Genomic DNA, 18,903 nt, shown 5'->3' with positions numbered 1-18,903 from the left:
AGAGCATTTTCTCCTCAAAAACAGTAACTACCACTACCAATTTATTTAAATATTAACACTTAAGAATTTAATCTGGCTTGAGAAAAGCCAGTTCCTCATTCTAACATAGTATCCTTTCATTACAAGGATGCCTCCTGCTACACAACACTTTTCTAAGCAAAAAAGGCCAAAACAAGCGGCATTTAATTTTATGGTTACCTGGCAGTGATACACCAAAAGGTGTAAAGAGTGTCTTGTAGAAGGACACAAGTCTATTTTAGATGAGTGTTTTATACAGCTTTCATTCTGCTCATCTTTAGCTTTAAAAAGGATAAATCCTGCTTCCCACAGCAGTCAGCCACCAGAGGGAACTCCAGATTTTCAGCCTTCACCCAGACCCAAGAAACCCTTTGGCATTTGACCCAATAAGAAATCAAACAGAGAAAGGTCAGGAAAAAAAATTGCTTATTTTTATTTGAAAATGCATGAAATTCTTGCCTAAAATACTTACCTTCCATATTATCATTCAATAAAGAAAGCCATAATGATTAGGCAGACTGAAAACAACTTCACCTTCGCAGTACCATACTCAGCATAGCCCTTCATACAGATGTCCTAGCTTTGGGACTTTTCCACCTAAAACTGTAAAGAACTAACAGTACTTGCTAGAAGAGGAGAGCTAAAGAAGAATTCACCTTTAATTTCTAGAACATTATACCATTTTTTCATTCCCACAAGGGTAGAGGTCTGTCTCTAATCACAGATTACCTTCCTCTTCCCCAACAATTTGGGCAATTTGTACTTGAATGCGTAAAAAAGCAGGAAAAGGAAGTAATTTTCCAAGGAACTCCAGCACGCACATCTTTGTTTTGGCAAGCGGAATAGGTTGCTTTCTGCACAGTACAATGGGATCAGAGTTCAGCCTCTTCCAACAGCAATTTCAGAATAAATCCAGAGCCATGTTACAAAAATGTCAGCAATATCAGAGGCTCACCGCAGCTGGAAACTTAACAAGAGCAAAATCATCCCACAAGTCTATATATGGATACATTGCCTATTTTTCATAGATAATAAAAACATTTTAGTATAATGTTTGAAAAAGTATTTCTCTCTACTCCACAGTCAGCTAGCAGGTTAACCCTTGAAGCTCTTCACCACCAGTGAGTGGCCAGGCGAAAATTCAAGCCCCTGCAGTACTATCACAGCACATCCGAGATGGGTCTCAAACACTTACTGAAAAGACCAGAGACCCCAGGACAATTAAGCATTACACTCCAGCTACAAATAAAGAAAAGAAGTTATTCAGATCTTTAAATCGATGGAGAAATCAGGACTAAGACACAGTTTCCAGCCTCCAGCCTGCTAATCAAGGCTGGAGAGGAAGGGAAACATGGAATGCTTGCAGTTGGGTAGCACCGCGCACCACCCTTGGGTACAAGAACAACTTCAGCTTGTTCAGTACGTGGCTGTCGCTGCTCAGCTCCATCTAAGATCTTGCATTTAGATCAACTTCCTGAGAAAAATCAAGGGCTGGGGGTTTTTTTGGTGACAAATCAAATTAAGATCATTTCCTGCTCTTAAAGTAGTACAGTGCAGTTTGAAAGGGAAATGTGGCCCACACTGAAGAAAAAAAAAAACTTGCAATAGGTAGTGGTGAACACAGGATGCTATCTACAAAACCCGGAATTACAACCCAAGAAGCGATGCAGTTAAGTATAACCCCTACAACAATCCCCATCTTACCAGTTTGATCAGCTGGGCTGGGGCAGGCAGCAACCCCGAGGATTCCTGTGTGTTCTCCCACTGAGAGCCACCTTAACACTGGCAATTAGCAATAAGCCTTTAAAAGTCAGCAGGGGAAAACCACTGCTGAACTCTGTCAGCTCTAAAGTGGATTTGTCAGAAGTATCCTCGCTCAGGAATGAGTGTTATGCCAAACATCATTGCTTAAACAAACTTATCAGTCTCCGAAATGCAAGTTAGCGCTGCAGCAAATCCTCACTCCAGCGGGGCCGAAAGCACACGCAGGCTGTCAGTGCCTGGGCTAGGATACAAGCCTACCGTACATCTGGAAGTGTAGAGGAGAGAAGGCAAAGCTTGCGCACGCTGATAACTGCTTCCATGAAAATTAAGTCTGTCTTCATTTTATTTCTGGTGAGAACACGATAAGCTTCTTCAAATGAAAAAAAGCCTTTCACAACTCTGCGTTAACATACGTACACGCGCTAAGCGGCACCTGCATTTCCAGTCCTGCCCTGAGTATGAAGCCGCTGCTGTCGGTACCAGCCGCTGGCTGGGCTGCGTGCCCATGGCTTGTGCCCACCGCCTGAGGCTCCACAAGGGAGAAAGTTAATACGAAATATCATCTTCTCAGAGTAGTAAAGCGTGCCTGCTCCTATTATTTTGCCTTCCTTTGCTCAGAAAGTCTTCAGATAAATACTATTGCATTCTGAGCCTATTTCAAATGTATAAATAATTGCTTGTCACTAGTAGTTTCATTAAAAAAAAAATTCCAGCAATTCACATTAAAAAGCCCATTTTGGCCAAAACACACCACTAACTCAGGCACGAGATTTACCTCCATCTGTGCAGACGGCCCTGGTGTTTTACTCTCAGTAGCCTTAAGATCTGTGCTTTATATTGAGTATAAAGCTTTAATATTAAATGACACATTTGCACATCTGCAGTCGCTGCAAGGACAGCAGACAATTACTAGTGGGGATAATGGGAAAAATAATCAAACAGCAAACCATGGAGATGTACTGAATTCTTAAAAATACATACAAAGACAAATAAATATTCACATGTGTTTAAGTATCTCCCGGGCTTTTCCTGTATTACAAACGTGGTAACACAAATGAGAACACCAGCTGGCAAAGCTGCGTGCAGCAGGAAAACTACTGTCACTTTTTGCTCACTTTTTAAATGAACAGTGATAGAAGGGGGAGAAAATTCTGAGAAAAGATTTAAGAGCTGCAGTAACAGGATATTTATGCTTTAATTTAAAAAGTTAAATTGAATCATTCTCTGTTCTCAATATGTAATTTCTCACGATAGTTAGTTAGGCTTGCAGACAGCTCAATTTTGGTTTTCTGCCCATTAGTGCCCACAGTCATATTTAACTTCAGTGTTAAGCACTTGTGACTACAGTACATGGATATTGTAAAATATCACACTCTCAAGTGACATAAGCATGCTGGAAACTCGGCTTTTCAACTCAACAGATACTCCCTTTCCTTCCTCCTCCGCCAGCCATTTAAAAAGTAATCTTGGAATCAAATCTTTATGTGTATAAATGCCAAAAGATACATAGAGCAGAATGAAGAAAGCATATGGCTCGATACACTAAGGCAGGGAACAACGCCGGTTTGGGGGTTAGCAATATTAAAACAGTTTTAATGTAGACTACTGATATACACAAAACCAACCACTTTTTTTTTTTCTGAAGTTATCACCGTCATCCAAGGACATTTTTATTCTTCCTTTAGGAAGTCCAAGCAGATGACATTTTGGGAGTGTACAAGTGGAAGCAATGCACTGCTAAGCCCACAAAGCCTGGTCTTCTCAATTTCAGCATTTTTACTGCCAAGTTCAAGTACGCAAATGGAAACGTTATCAAAACGCCTCAAATCCTCTGTTAGTAAAAGGCAAAGCAAGTGATTCCTTACTGTGAGTTACGTGAAAAGGAGCTGTCTGTTTAATATAGGAAAAGAAAAAAAATATTCCAAGGGGCTGTTGCATTGACCCCATGGGGTAATTAGAACTTTTCAGAGCAATGCCACCCTGTTAGCAAGGCTTGTGCTACCTTGCACAAGCAGAAGCAAAGCCCCTGCAGCGGTGCCTTTTACACCCACTACGGCATTAACTCTCAGCTCTTCTTCAAGGCCATGGAAATAACAGAAGCTCTTCACACCCTGCAATAAACCACTAATTAAGTAAATAAGTGCCTGTTGTCTCCTTGCAGAGCAGATTCAGCTCGGCACCTCTCCAGCATCGGTGCTGACACAGCTAACCATCTCCAGCCACTCGCACATGAACAGTGCAAGCGTGAGAATGAAGGCAGAAAAATCCCCTACACTTCCCAGGAGGGGCAAGCTGCGTTCTCTGATTACTGTAAGCAACTTGCACAAATGACTCTGCAATACAAAAACCCCACACATCATCAATGTACCCAATTCTTAGACTTAAAGAACTTTAATGGCATCCCTGGTTATTCTGATTACTTTTTGCTTTGGGATAATTGGAATTCAGTTTGCAAAACCATTTAAGAAGTATTACTAATGTAAGATATATACCGCAAGAACTCATAGCTCAGGGACTAATTAAAACACTGATTTATTTATAGCTCACCAGCTGCCACACATTATTTGATGAAAAACCTTTTTAAAAAAATAAAATAATTTTAAAAAGTGGATGTACTCTTGTCTGAGAGACACCAACACTTCAGAGCACGCAGCTCTATTCTATCAGCTCCATTTTCTTTTGCTCCAGCCAGTTTATTCAGCTCCTCCTCGCTTCGGAGAGGGCTTCCTTGATGATCAAAAGGCTCACCTACTCCCTGCTTGATGACAAGAAGTAACCCTGCATGGAGAGTTCAGGCACCTTTCACCACCGGGACGCAGACCTACTGCGCAGTTCTCATGGCGGGAGAAAAAAAAAAAAAACAAACCAACAAACCACAGCGCAGGTTTTCAAATCACTACGGCTACGTTTGCAGGGGGAACCAGCGTGATGAGGGATACCAGGTAGAAAGCAATTCCTTGCTGCGGACCGTGGGTGTTTTACTGAAGAGGAACACTCTAAGTGTTCATGTTCCAGCTTACTATGTTGCATGCTGTGGTAGCTTCTTTGACTATCCAGACACACCTTTTTCAGTAGTCCTTAAAGGCAACATTTACAGCATTTAAGTTTCAGCTACTCAAAGCAATAAAGGCAATAGGATGTTATGACTAGAAAAGCACATTGTGCGTGTTAATTTATAGTATCGCCTTCGTCATCGTTTTGTATCTCAATGGATGTGGTAGATAATACATGATAGGCCCCAGGAGAGCTAGCACATTAAAACTTCACTAGGAGGAATGCTTCCACAAAGCAAAGCCAGCTTACCAAAACTCTGTGCAACACTTGAGCTCATGCTTGGTGGAAGATTAATTTTGTTACAGACTAGTCTACTGTAAGCTGCACATTTCCTCTAAAAGACACGCTATTGCACTCTGCTGCTGTCACCACGCTATCAGACCTTGCTCTGAAATTAATCAGGAAAGATACTCAAGAGTTGTAAACAGCTACATGGAACAATCACAACGAGAAAACACCGACATGCCATTGCAAATATAGAAGACAGTTGCTTTTTAGAGATATAAAGGGAGGGAAAAAGTCTCATCTTGGTCAACTACAGTCCCAGGGGTTGGACGAGCCCTTAGCATTTCAGCCTTGTTCAGCCATGACTACTTGGGAATTCGAGCTGCTAGACACACTGGGGATGCGTAATCCTCCTAGCACTTCACCACGCTAAAGACTCTGCACTGCCCGGTGAGCTACAGTCCAACAAGTACGTTCAAATCCAGCCTCTGGATAGCCCTGCAGCTTTGCAGCAACACAAGACCATAATACTGCTGAATGGAGAGAAACTAAACTCCTTGAATGGTGCAGGAAGATTTCAGGTTTCCTGATTTTAATCACCAAAGGAGATGCGGCACTGGCATCAACCATCAATCTTTTTCACAATACCCTTGCATTTAGCATTGTCACGTGAGTCCAAGAGGTACTTCTACTGTAAAAACGTGTGCATCTGCATAGAAATTACTTTGGGTTTGTAATTTCTCATGTGGTCCACCCCTTCTTTGTCTTAAGCATTGCCCAGAAGCTCCAATACATACCATAAGAAACTGTGTCTTGAGGGACAGTGACCTCTTTGAACATGAGACACCTTAAAGAACCAAAGAATTAAACAGTTTAGGGAGAAAGAAAAATAGAAGAGCTCACCACCGGACTGGCCCGAGCAGAGCTGGCTCTGGAGGATGCCCGAGATCCTGAACCAAGGTAGCAGCTGTACTCAGAAGGCTGCCGCAGGTAAACCAAGAATAGCAAGCAGAGAAAAGAGAAAAGCATTAGAATTGGGAAGGGGAGAGAGGATTTAGAGCATTACAGCTGAAGTTAGTTACAAAAATGGTTACGTGCAGCTTGACAGAGGAATTGCAGTGAAAGTGAGAGAACAGACACCTCAACTGTTAATTTAAGGCAAGCAGTAATTCCAGTTGACAGACCAAGTAGAGTTTTGATTCAATTCTTGGAATGACAGAATACTAATTTTTTATTTATATATCTTAAGATACCAGTCACAAGTAAACAACTCTCCGTCTCCATACAAAAGGCTCAATCCTATTACTCTTCAAGAGCTCCGAGGTTCTCTGGTGAGCCTTCTTCCCCTGTGTCCAACATTGTGCACATATAAAATGAATCCGTGCTCCGGAGGCCAAAGCAAGAAACAGCCATTAAAGTAAAAACTGAGACCACCTCAGAGACCATGTCTCTCCCTTGCTTTTGCAGCACCTGCAGTCCTCATCTCCTGCCAAAGAAAGTATTTTAGTCCTTCTTAAAAGCAAACATCTAAGCAGTGATGCAGAACAGGCAGGGCTGACTTGTTGCTGACAAGGACAAAGAATGTGCGTACACTGTTTTATTTCCAGAGGTTTTATTTGCAGTGGAAGTTGAGAAGGGAAACAAAAGTTTAATGCGTCAGGGAAACAACTAAAACTTATTCTGGAAATGCATTTTAGAATTATTCCCTCTATTTTTAGATTTCAGAGTAGAAGTGTCACATTCAATCTTTTATTTAGATGACCTTTATAGAAAGATACACAAGTATATATAAAAAGGAGGGGTTTGATACATTCAGAACAGAGATGAATTTAAAAAGTTTGAGGTTTACTGGACGTGATAGTTTTCGTATTGCTACCACCTCAAGGCAACTGTGAACGTAGCCTTTGTAAAGGGGCATGTCAGGCTGCCAAATTCCAGGTGCCAAAGCTTGGCCCGACGGAAGGGCCGGGGCAGCTCAGGAACAGGAACAAGCATGAGGAACCACTCTTAGCAGCTCAGGCTACGCTGCTAATGACCTTTACGAGTTTATTTTATAGGTGCTTAAGACAATCTCTCAGATACAAACCCACTGAAATCTAAAGAATTATCCTACTTTTGAGAGGCATGTACTCTGTCTTTTTTTAAGGTTTCTGCTTTCAAGTTACCTGGCCACTACAGGAATCCCCTAGACTCCTCAGCTACAGAGACACCAAGCTACTGGGAGAACTGTTTCAGCATCATTAATCACACTAACAGTATTAAATGCAAATTAAGCTTACAGTACAAATAAATGATTAGAGGGTAAGGTGGAAATAACCCCAGCTACGGTACAACCATGAGCTTAAGTTACTAACCACAAGGCATTACGTCCCAAGGTACGTAGCCCTTAGCAAGCCCCTGAAGGAGGGCAGAACGTGACCACGCTGTGTCCTCAGACACCTTACACGAAGCGACACTGGCTTCCTGCACCTGAACTACTGAGCTGCATTTCGGACATGAAAACAGACAAAGTTTAGAACTGCATTTAAAATACTTGTAAACTGTGTGCAATCACAGCCACTTCAATTCCTAAATTAAAACCAAAAAGAGCTCCAGTAAATATTTAGATTTTGTTTTCTTATTAAGTGTTCTAGCACAGAAGCCTTGCGCCATCACTGGGTTTTTATGTCTAACATAACAAGGATGTAGAATAAACTTGAAACACATGACAAGGAAAAACTATTAACTACTGACGAATCCCACGTGAATGTTTCACAGGGCCTATTTATTCCGTAGCTGCTCTCTGTATCGCAGGGCAGAGCATGGAAGCAAGTGCCACTCGTTCAGCTGAGACCAAGCACAGCCAGTTTCAGCCTTGCCCCTTGCATTTCCTTGTCGTCTGGTCACCCAAAAACATTCCTTAGGGACAGCTCCCCCAACGGCACACCCTCTGAACGTCGTAATGCTTCTAACATGCAGAGACCTTAACATAATCGCACAGAACTTGGTAATTGTGACAAGGCAAAAGCCTCGTACTTCAACTCTCTCATTACTACAGGCGACCGTGCAACAGAAACCGGAAAGGCTGGGTTATACACAGGCTTCCAAATACCGGTGGCACAGGTTGCGATGGGATGGAGGAAGGGGAACAAGCACCAGCATTTTATTCAGTGTTTTCTGCTCGAGCCATTAACAAGTGGCTGAAACACTTGTAAACAGCGTTTGGGCTCGGAGCCCACTATAAATGACTTCCCTCAAGAGTAGAAGCGTATCATCTGGACCTTGGAGAGACTTCTCTCAAACAAAGGAAGATATCCCGCACATACAAAGGGCTACAACCAGCTCAGCGCAGCCTCAGTGGCTAATTCACTGAATTGCAGACTGCCACAACAATCCAAGCAGGTAAGTATCGATGAATTTCCCAAGGCAGCCAAGTGAAAACAAGGCACAAGTGTGAAACAGAGTAATCTGAAGCTTAACACCAGTAGCAGCAAGATGCACAGCCCAACTAGCAAATCAGTGTGGTTGCAAGAGGACAACATAGTTCTTGAAAGACTAACAAGCACTTAGTAAGCATTCTTGAAAGTTTTGTTCTTTCTCCAAGCTAATAAAATCATAACTTTTAAGGTTAAATTAACATCGATGCTTTGTTTTGAGCTTTTTTCTGTTCAGGTCTTGGGTGGTGGTTTTTTTGCTTGTTGGGGGTGTTTTTTGGTTGGTTGGGGGTTTTTTTTTGATAATCAGCAAAGGAGTTCAGAGGCAGAATAAGCACTAGCGCCACAGAGCAGAATTTAAAAATTGAAAAAAAAAAAAAAAAAAGTGGTTTATTTTTTCCAGGCAGATCCAACAGCAGCAGATGTACTGCCTGGCCCAAACACCCACCACGACCCAGAGGCCCCATGTGAGGAGAAGTAAAGGCACTTTCTGCCTTTCAGTCTGTAAACCGAGTCCTGCGGCCTCTCTGTTTTTGAAAGGAAACAATTTACATTGTCATTCCTCACATTGTCTCTCTCCATAAAAGACTGAGCTCTCCACTCACAGGAGCACGTATTTCAAAAACGCTGTCACAAGTCGCCTGAAACATCACTACAGAATATAAATCCAAGACACAAAACCAAGCAAGCCATACATTCACAGCAATCCTCTACTACTTCATGCTATCAGATAACTGCTAACGGGGAAGTGATTTTCTTTACTTCCTTATTTAAGAATCTGGTTTACTCTCAGTTTTCAAACACAGAATTAAGTCTCAGCGAGGGAAAGGACTTTATGTACCGGCTTTCCAAGGTTTTTATCTGCAAACCAAGCGCAAGGCAGAGCTGAATTACCCTCAGCACGGGGCTCTGTGGGTGCTAGCCAGAGCTGGTCTGCATGAGGCCAGGCGTTACAACAGCAGAAAAATCACTAATTACCAATTAATGGAAGCTCACAGAAACTGTGCTCGTACTTTTGCCTACGGCAGCAGGCTATGAATCTCACACAGTCCATCTTAAATGTTCCTCAGCCCAGAAAGGGCTGTGTTCTGGTACACACAGGTTACTGGAGGACAGAGACAAGACAACAGGGAAATGCAGAAAACATCTTACAGCACGAGAACTAGAGGCACTATACCGACGACTCCCACTGTAAACGCTCTCGTCATACACAGACGCCTACAATTAAAAGACAGAGTCAGAACAGGACTGGCAGACCTAGTTTGTAGTTTCAGTCTGGAGCATTACAAATCGACAAGGTGCAGCGCAAAGGACGTAGGGGAAATGAGCAGTATGTGCAAGGACAGGGACATCTCCTGTGCGCAACCACAAGCAACATGCAAGTGAAGATCTAACACAACCTGAAGTCGATGAGCTGGAAACGCCGTAAGGCACGTGCAAAGTCCCATGTCCACCCCCTAGTCCATCACACAGTCATGCATTTCCAACCATTCTCCCAACCACTAATTCATCAGTTTATGTCGCCTTCCAACAAAGGCTACATCAATTCTTAAGTTGTTCAAATCTGCCTAACTTTTGTTTCTGGTGCTGGCAAAATAGGGGAGGCGGGGAACCCCCACACTTGTGCCTGATGAATTTCACTTACTAGCCAGTTTACCAAATCAATAAGAAAGGAGGAAGATGCGTACGTTAAGACACTGGCTCCAGTTTAGCATATCAATGTCTGGCTCAGGAAACAGGAAAAACTACATTTAAGCAGTGAGAATAAAATCTGAGAGAAGTTCATTTTAAAGGTTAAACAACAAGACTGGAAAAGTGGCTAGAAAAAGAAAAATTAAACAGAGTTTTGTTAGCTGTTACACAACCAGAAAGAATTGATGTTGCCTCTCTCTGGCCTGCTCCTGCACACTGTAACTAATACACCGAAACAAAGACAACCGTCTCCATCCAGAGAGGAGCCTGTGGCAGCATCACAACCCCACAAGCAGCGGTTGCACAGTTCTAGTGGGAATAAAAGGAAGGATCAGCACATCCAGGTCTGTACAAACAGCATTGCACACGTGCATTCAGATGGATCAGACACCGGAGTGTGAAATAAACGGACCCAACAGGAACTACAGAGGTAAGAGACAACGTGCACGGCTGAAGGTGAGGGGGTTCGGTATTTGTGGGGAGAGCATTAGTACAACAAACCCTGTAACTTCTGGCTGGCAGGGCATCGCTGTACAGCAAGGAGGGCTGAGGAAGACAAGCACAATTTTTTGCACAGAAAACGCAACATAAAAAAGGCGCTCACAGCAGAAATAACCATCTTGATGAGACATTAGGATTATTTAACTAAAACAGAAGGAAACGCAGTATAGAGGGTATTAGTCATCTGCACCATAAAAGCATTAGATCTCAACTCCCAAAGACTAAGAGTACCAAGCAGACACATGCATTTTCTACAGGAAGGGAGGACACGAGAGTATGCAAAAGCAAAACCAGCATCATTTAATTTTAGGTTGTTAAGTTGTTATTGTCTCTCATTTCTGTATAGCAGCCAGAAAGGGTGTTACTCCTCGCTTCAACCAAAGCTAGGAAAAGAACTACGTATAAAGACAGAAGTGTTTTAAGACACACGTTTTTAAGTGTTTCACACTGTTAAATAATAAAATAAACATCTTATAGCAAAGACGCAGAGAAAACCCACATAATTCAGGACAAAATTATGTGTATTTAAGTCAGAGCACCATAAAACAAATGACTTTTCTGTTAGTAACCATCATTCACAAGATGCAGCAATTAAGTTCAGAGAGCACATAGTGTATCTGGCATACCGAGGTGCAGGACATACTCCAGCAGTGGTCCCCAGCCCACGGCTTGCAGGCAACGTGCTGCAGCCGAGTCACCCCGCTCATCTGGGGCGTCCCCATCGCTGGCCACCACAATGCACGGGGTGACGTCCCTGTGCTGCTACCCACGGGGCAGGACAGGCTACGGACCACGGCTCAAGCACTGCTTTGCTAGCACGGGGCTGGCTGAGCTCTGCCCACGCGCAGAGGACAATCCAACCTCTTGGGTAATTTTGAAGCTTCAGTGATTTTCTTCTAGCAGTCTGTGAATTACTTGCTTGGAATATCACTTTATGCAGACTGGACACAGTCTTAAGCTTGCTAGACTGACACGGTCTGCAGAAAGTTGCCTCAAATAGAATAAGAGAGCTTTAGTTAAATAAGATTTCCCTTACTTTTCCAGACCAATTGAGACCAAAAGCAAACAAAATAACTGTAGGAAAGGGAGGAGCGGCAGAGGAAAACTAATTGTGCTTGTTTTAAAACAGGTTTCCATTACTCACTCCAATCTTAAAAGGTCTGCTCTGGTTTTGGTGGGGTTTTTTTTAAGTTTTCACTAAAAAGAACTACAGAGACTCCTGACAATTGGTCCAAATTCATTCCTAAATACAAGAGGTTGTATTATCCAAATGAAGTCAGAACAAGTCCAGGCCAGGTAAAGCCAGAGGGCAACAGACCCAATTTCCATTTTGGGAAGAAGGTTGAGCTGTAGAAGCATAGCCGCTGTTGTGAAGACCCAGATCAGAGTAGTACGAAGCCTGCATTAACAACAAACAGACAAATCCTTGAGAACACGGCTTCGTAACATGGAGTTTCTAAATTCCTTTAAATGGGAGGCAAAAAGTGAATTAGGTGATTACAAATAGCAAGGAGTCAAGGTGGTCACAGATGCAAAAAGCAGAGATAACTGCATTAAGGAAACTGCATTAAAGACATGAGGATGTGCAAAAATTGTGTGTCCTTTCAATTCATAAGGTAGAGATTTTTTTAAATAAAAAAAGGCCTTTCCTCTACCCCTACAGCATCTTATGCACAAAATCCCCATTTGGTTTATTTTCCACCAAAAAGGCTTCAAACCCTCATGTTGTCTCCTCCCCTCTCGTAGTTATGACCCTATGTGAGAGTACGCTGCAAGGACGTGGTTTGTACGTGACTCCAAAGAGGGAGCACATTTTCAGAAGCACGATACAGTCTGAGCACCTAAGTTTCATCCTCACTCTATTTAAGCGAAGCTGTATTTATCTACATACTTCCAGCTTCTGTTAAACAGAATAGACAACATCTGTTTTACAAGACGCTGGAAATTTTATCTTCCAGGCTCAAGTTCAGAATAAATGGCTGCATCACAGGTTCATACCTAAAAACCAGGCTCCTGCCTTAGAGAATTTATTTGTTCTCACATGCAGTCCCGCTGCTGCAGACAGAGCTGACTGCCACTGCCCATCAAGCACTGGAAAAACATATTGGTCAGAGAGTAGGTGAGCTTCCCTCTGAGCACTTGAGGGGTTTATGCCCTATAAGCTAAACCCGCAAGAGATGCGGGAGAAGGTGCTGGAACAGCTCTGCTGGGAGACAGAGAGCAAAGCCAGGGACCAAAGCTGTTGGGTCTCCCCAAGAATGGGGAGACCTTAATTCAAGACCAAGTTAAAACACCAAAAGTACCAATAGTGGCTGTCTGACAACTCCAGCGGACTTAAATCACCCTTACTCTCCAAAACACTACCTTATTTATCTAGTGCGATATACAACATCTCCATTCATTCCCCCCAGCACCTGTACTGGGGCATAGGATGCCAGCTCAGCTTTTCTGCTGTCGTGTATTATCTGTGAGAATTCCCGCTGTGCAAATGCTTCGACACAAAGCTGGCGCGTAGGGTTTGCCAGGGTGCAGGAAGGCTGACAGCAGGAAATATTTATAATACTGAGTGGAACTCTGTATTTTGGCTTCCCAAAAGCTTTAGGGGCATGCAACAATATACTGTGAACAACTTAAAAACAGCTGTTTATAACAACTTCACAGAGAGGGATATTTAAATTTGCAAGTCAAGGTCTGTTTTCAATGCAGATTGGAAATCTGTATACAAGACACGAGGCATCTCAGAGAGCCAGAGGAATCAAGAAAATACAGACATACTAGGAAGACTTTGCGTTTTCCTTGTTTTCAGAAAAATGTTGGGCTGAAAGCACATCTAAAACATGATAAAAAGAGTTCCTCTGCCACGCCAGGGACCGATGCCACCCCAGCCAGTGTGCAGGGGCCAGGGAGGAAACACTACCTCCCCGCACCCCCACCCTCCTGAAACGACTTCTGGGCTCGCTCAGTCTCCTGTAAGTAGCCCTGCACAAGTTGCAAAGGTATTTTCAAAGCCTCCCAGGCACTATTATATCCCTTATTTTCCCGCAGGTGCAGGCACACCGGTGGGAATGGTTGTTCTGAAGGAGCTCCACACCTCTCCCTGCTTTGCTATACTCCAGAGCTCTCCTTCCACAGCCGTTCGCTGACACCCTGCTTCTCCAGGCATTTCTTACAGGGGTCTAGACAACCAAGATACTCCGCTGTCAGTAGTCAGCAATTACTCAGCTTTCCTACAAGCCCTAAGTAATCCTTGCATCATCACTGTAAGTTATGTGGGCATTAACTCCATTTACACATGAGGGAGACCTGCGGCAAATTAAAGAAACTCGTTCGTTCTTGACACTGGACTTCTGTCACTGCAGGCAAACAGATATGTGGATAAGATGCAACACCCACAAGTATATACTGAGGGTAAATCATTGTCCAACCTAAAAAAACCCCCAAACAAAAACAAAAAAAACCCCACCTTTCTGCCTCATTTTTCCTGACTGCCTACAAAATAAGACTTTCACTAAAAAGAAATCTGAACAAACTGAACTGAGCTTCAAGAAATGACTTTAATTCCCACCTAGAGAGTTTGTGATCCACACGTGGACTATCTCAGCACTCGTATTTAAGGAATCAAACTGTGATACAAGTACAGCGTACAAAGGCCGATCCCCACGTGGACATTGCTCCATTTTGTGACTTAAAATCAGACACCAGTGTTGGAAACAACTATGATCAGCAGACTCATCACTTCCTTGCTGACCTGAAGAATTTGCCTCTTAGTTGTTTCGTTATCACTTTGACAATCTCTACGGTTAGGTTGGGGTTTTTGGAGTATTCCTAAAGTGAATGTCAGTCAGACTGGCATCAGCTGGTTTTGGAGTTTCAGCTATTATTCTAAGACCCTCAAGCTTTCCTCTCCCTTCTAAGTAATGATTAATCTGAATTACATTTCGTAATAAAAACTGCAAGGAACTAATGACGTTGCTGTAATTATGCTCTACATAGACTAAACCTCCGTGCTGCAAACCCTAATACCAAGATGATTTTAAATTATTTAAATGGAAACCAAACAACTGCTTTTCCCTGGATGACTTTCTTACTGATATTTTGCTCTTCCTGCAGTACTTGGAGCTCTGGAGTATGTCGTTAAAGACTAAGAACATAATTTGTCAGAAGTACTACATAATAAAGTTCCTTGAACTTGTCAAATGGTTCAGCAAGAGCGCCAGTGACAGGACATACTGTTTCCTGAACAGTTTAAGCAACACTATTTCATTGTCTCTTATCCACATATGCAAGCTAAATGCATAAAACCAGATGGAAGCAACAATTTAAAGTGGACATAAAATGTAAAGTCCCATTTCACTATTTATATAATTGCCTGCTTAACTTCATGCTTACAAAACAGCCTGCTGAAGTGTGTCTGACGTTTAGCATGTATTGCTCAAACATTTAGCTAAACGGAGTCTTAAAAGTAGTTTATTTTTCCCCTAAACATAGAGCTTTAGTCTGCATACCACTAAATTTCTTTAGAAGTCTTGATCGCATAAAGATCAACAGGCACTGAGCTTTTGTCTGCCTTTGTTAAAATAAAGGCATGGGGGAAAAAAAACCCCAAACAGTTCCCTTCCCCACCCCCAAAGAGGCTCTGCTTAAGACAATACCTTCAAGGAATTTGCACAAACCCCAATATTTAACAAAGCAGGACAATGAATTCCTAAAATTGACACAAAACACTTGGTGCTGGAACAGAAAGGAACATTGTGACCCACTTACATACAATGGAGTTAATAATTAAGCTTTTTTGACAGGAATATTTCTAGAAATGAAGTACACCAATGGTAATATTACATAGCTATGTAGTAGCACTTGCACTGGTGGTTCACCTCTGTGGGAGCTTCCAGAAACCCTAGAATGCTGTTTATAAAGGGGGAAAAAAAGCATTTAGTCAAGCAAACTTCAAATAGATAACATACATTTGGGGGAAATTCAAAAATCAAAGTCCGTTTTACACATGCAATTCTCAAGACATGGACTAAATCCTAGGTGAAGCTTGGGAGTTTCAGCGTTAGATCACAATGTGAACGTGTCACACGGGTTGGAAAACAATCGTCCTGTTATCCAACACGTGGAAATCCTCCACGCTAGCTTCTGCCAAAGTATTTCTTGTCACAATTTAACTTCTACCCAATTTTGTGTAAAAGTTAAGCAGTTCTGGCTTCCAAGTTCTACTTGCACCAAATTCAGATACTTCCCCTTCCCACTCATGGCCTAATTTTTATTTATTAAACAGCTTAATGCTGCAACTTCCCATCTGGCAAACTGCAAAACCCACAAGGTGCAAGACAGGAAAAACCTGCTTTACCACAGAAAAGAATTTGCTAATTAGCTTTCATCCCATTAAATACAGCAATAGATTTTATAGCAATATAAATCATCTACTAACCCTGCTAGATTTTCTACTCTGGGATGATCCATACACATCTTCCTCATAACCATTGGTCTGTTTTGGAAGGAAAAAGAAAAAGGGGGGGGGGAGAGAAAAAATTGACGTTGACCCAAAAGGGAATTTTTAGCACAAGTTATCAGTTATGAAAAGCAAAAGCAGAGACAGAACTTTCGAAAGATACACCAGGAACAGGAGAAGTGCAGTGTTAGGGCATTATTTCAAACACGAGGACACAAACATTTGTGTCTGTCACAAGCTGTATACCAGCCAAAAATGTCAAGGATACTCCTACTTGCCTTTTTTGACCTTTTTTTTTTTTTTTTTTTTGGTTAAGAAACACTTTGGCTTCCTCTATTATTACTGCACTCCTGTCTCTTCAAACCCTCTGTGAAGAGCACACAGGATAAAAAGGGGACACTAGGGATAAGAGGCTACAATAAAAGAAATCTCCCTAGTTAGTTACACTTCTGGCAGCTAAGCAATTAAAAAACAGCAAATCGTAGCAACAGAATTAATTCTAAGTTTACATTTGAGAAATTCAGTTTAGTAAATGTGCAATGCTGTATGAAATATCTTTTTAGCTTTCCCCAATTACATCAAAACTAAACCCAGACAGTGACCATCTGCCACATCCCAGTATTTTGTGCGGCAGTCCAAAGACTAAAAAAAGAGATTTTAGTCGGTTCAGCTGTCCTTTATCACACTCCATAGCCTGCCTTGCTGTCATTAAGATGTTTTCTCCCAAAAGAATAAAAAACAGGCTCAAAACAAGCGTTTCGCAAGCAGGGTGAGATACGTGAACTCCCTACGGCAGTAGGGTCAGGAATAAAATAAAACGATCACTACGATGCAGTTTTTAGTCTGCAAACACAATGTGGAAGAAAAGAGAACAGATCCAAAAGTCACCTCAATTAATACCATTATAAGTTCTGATTTCTCAAGCAATTCACTAGTCTGGCATCAGGTCACGAGGCCTGGATTAACACCGAAAATGAGCAAGTGCTCTGCGTATTTGGGGTGGGGTTTTTAGTGGAAATTTAATTAGAATTTTTTATTCAAATCAAGTTTTGAAGGCCAAGTTTTAATGCATTCCTGAAATGCAAATCCACTAAACCCATTCTGAATCAATTTCCAAGCAAAATATTTATCATATACTACACATTAGCTTCCATGAAAAATGAAACAAATTAACTTAGAAACCAGTTTAGATCCAAGCTGGTAAAGCAACTTCTGGGAAAAACTTAGCTTCTCTCCTGAAATGCAGTATCATCACCACAAACGGAGGGCCAACGTCCAGATTCTTTTTTTCAAGAACTAATTTGAAATATTAGTATAGCTTTCTCGCACACTTTGGCTTCTTTCCGGTTTTTACTAGTTGGGTTGTGGTTTTTTTTCAGGCTCCTTGAATTTCTCTAACGCTTTCTTGAAGAATGGCTAAAATGATTCTTCAGCAACTGAAGACTCCAGCCGCAGCCTCAACAGCACCATGCAGACAGATTACTTCCACTGCCCTTTCGTTACTACACTGAGGAACTCGGTTTGCCTATTTTCAGCAATGTAATATTGACTAAACGTAACCTCAGATCATTATCAGAACCGTTCCTGCGCAGAATTCCTTACTTTATAATAGTATATTTTTTAACAAATGTGGCATTTCTCATTTATTTTTACTATTATTCCATTTTGGCAAGTTGTCTCCTAGTCATCATCAGTATTTTTATTCTAATCTTGCATGAAACCTCCTTTGGCCCCTGTACCGAGACAGCTAGACAATATAGAGTCCTGTAGAAGTGGTTTCCCCTTTAAAACCAGATGCTGTCCTAGATGGGAGCAGACCAGATGAGATCCTTTCCAGCTGTCTCATTTTCTAACAAGAGTTATTTTTCAACTAACTGTGCATTTCTTTTACAAGAATTTGATCTTGCCCAAGGTTTCACTTAATGTCATGTAGAAACATGCCAAGAGCATTACAGTCAAGTTACAGTCACATCTAATGCTTTTCCTTTACGCCTTTAAATAATAACCCTCCTTAGGGAAACGAAGCTGAGTTGACATAATTCATTTTAACTGTTTATCACCTTCTATTTGAGGCACTTCTAAATATATGTGTTTAATTTGCCCTGTATCTTTTAGATTTCACACCGATAGCTCTTAGCTCAGGTCATTTCCCTTGTCACTATGACGCATCCTCTCCAGAGACTTCTCCAGCACGTATTTTTGAAGGCAAATGCTCCAAGACAGCTCTTGAAACTCTGCAGGGTCAATTTTATCAGATCTCACTGACCGTTGTTCTACACTACATTAACATGCTAAGCATCTGATCTTCATGAAAACTGGAACAAATAAGCTTGCGTACTGGGGAGGCTGAAATATTCAGATTTTACTTGTTCTCTCTTCACGTGCAGTTGACTATTCTTTTCTGCGTTTTCCTCCTGCTTTTAATGGACAAGGGAAGCGTTCTCACTGCCATTACGTCCATTTACATTTGTAACACTCTTAACCTCAGACTGGGGCAAATACTGCTCCTTCAGGCTTCTTTCTCAGTCCCACATCCAGTTTCTACTTCTCAGAAAATTCTCTGCTGATTTCCAAGGTACTGAGGAACCCCAACCCAGCCTGGCAACCTCTTTCTGCAATGAGTAGCCTTCCACCCCGCAGTAGTACTACACCACTTCACCCTCTCTCACGTACTCTTTACCTCCCTGGAATTGCTCCCCATGAGATTCACCTAAAATCCTGACTGTGTGAGAGCACTTTCCATCCAGGTCTGCCTTTGCAGTGCTCTAAGTAGTGCCCTCT

The 18,903-nt window shown here is 42.0% G+C and overlaps 1 protein-coding gene across 45 annotated transcripts in view; it reads right to left on the bottom strand.

Moving 5' to 3' along the window:
* The window catches only part of LRRFIP1 (LRR binding FLII interacting protein 1), a 114,458-nt gene that overhangs the window by 26,897 nt on the left and 68,658 nt on the right, over nucleotides 1-18,903 (bottom strand). For 12 of the 45 annotated variants that reach the window (XM_075755983.1, XM_075755986.1, XM_075755991.1 and 9 more), the window contains 6 exons: nucleotides 16,102-16,158; nucleotides 15,507-15,572; nucleotides 11,986-12,066; nucleotides 10,668-10,712; nucleotides 9,627-9,692; nucleotides 5,965-6,042 (listed from right to left, as the gene is read on the bottom strand). The exons of 9 other annotated variants lie outside the window; for them this stretch is intronic. In XM_075755983.1, coding sequence (XP_075612098.1) covers nucleotides 5,965-6,042; nucleotides 9,627-9,692; nucleotides 10,668-10,712; nucleotides 11,986-12,066; nucleotides 15,507-15,572; nucleotides 16,102-16,158 — 393 coding nt within the window. The remainder of the gene's footprint in view (nucleotides 1-5,964; nucleotides 6,043-9,626; nucleotides 9,693-10,667; nucleotides 10,713-11,985; nucleotides 12,067-15,506; nucleotides 15,573-16,101; nucleotides 16,159-18,903) is intronic. 24 more of the 45 variants (XM_075755987.1, XM_075755993.1, XM_075755958.1 and 21 more) reach the window with 9 other exon arrangements.

This window comes from Balearica regulorum, chromosome 6 (genome assembly GCF_011004875.1).
Source record: "Balearica regulorum gibbericeps isolate bBalReg1 chromosome 6, bBalReg1.pri, whole genome shotgun sequence".
Taxonomy (NCBI): Eukaryota; Metazoa; Chordata; class Aves; order Gruiformes; family Gruidae; genus Balearica; species Balearica regulorum.
The sequence above is the reverse complement of the archived record's forward strand: the minus strand, read 5'-3'. Positions and strand labels throughout refer to the sequence as shown.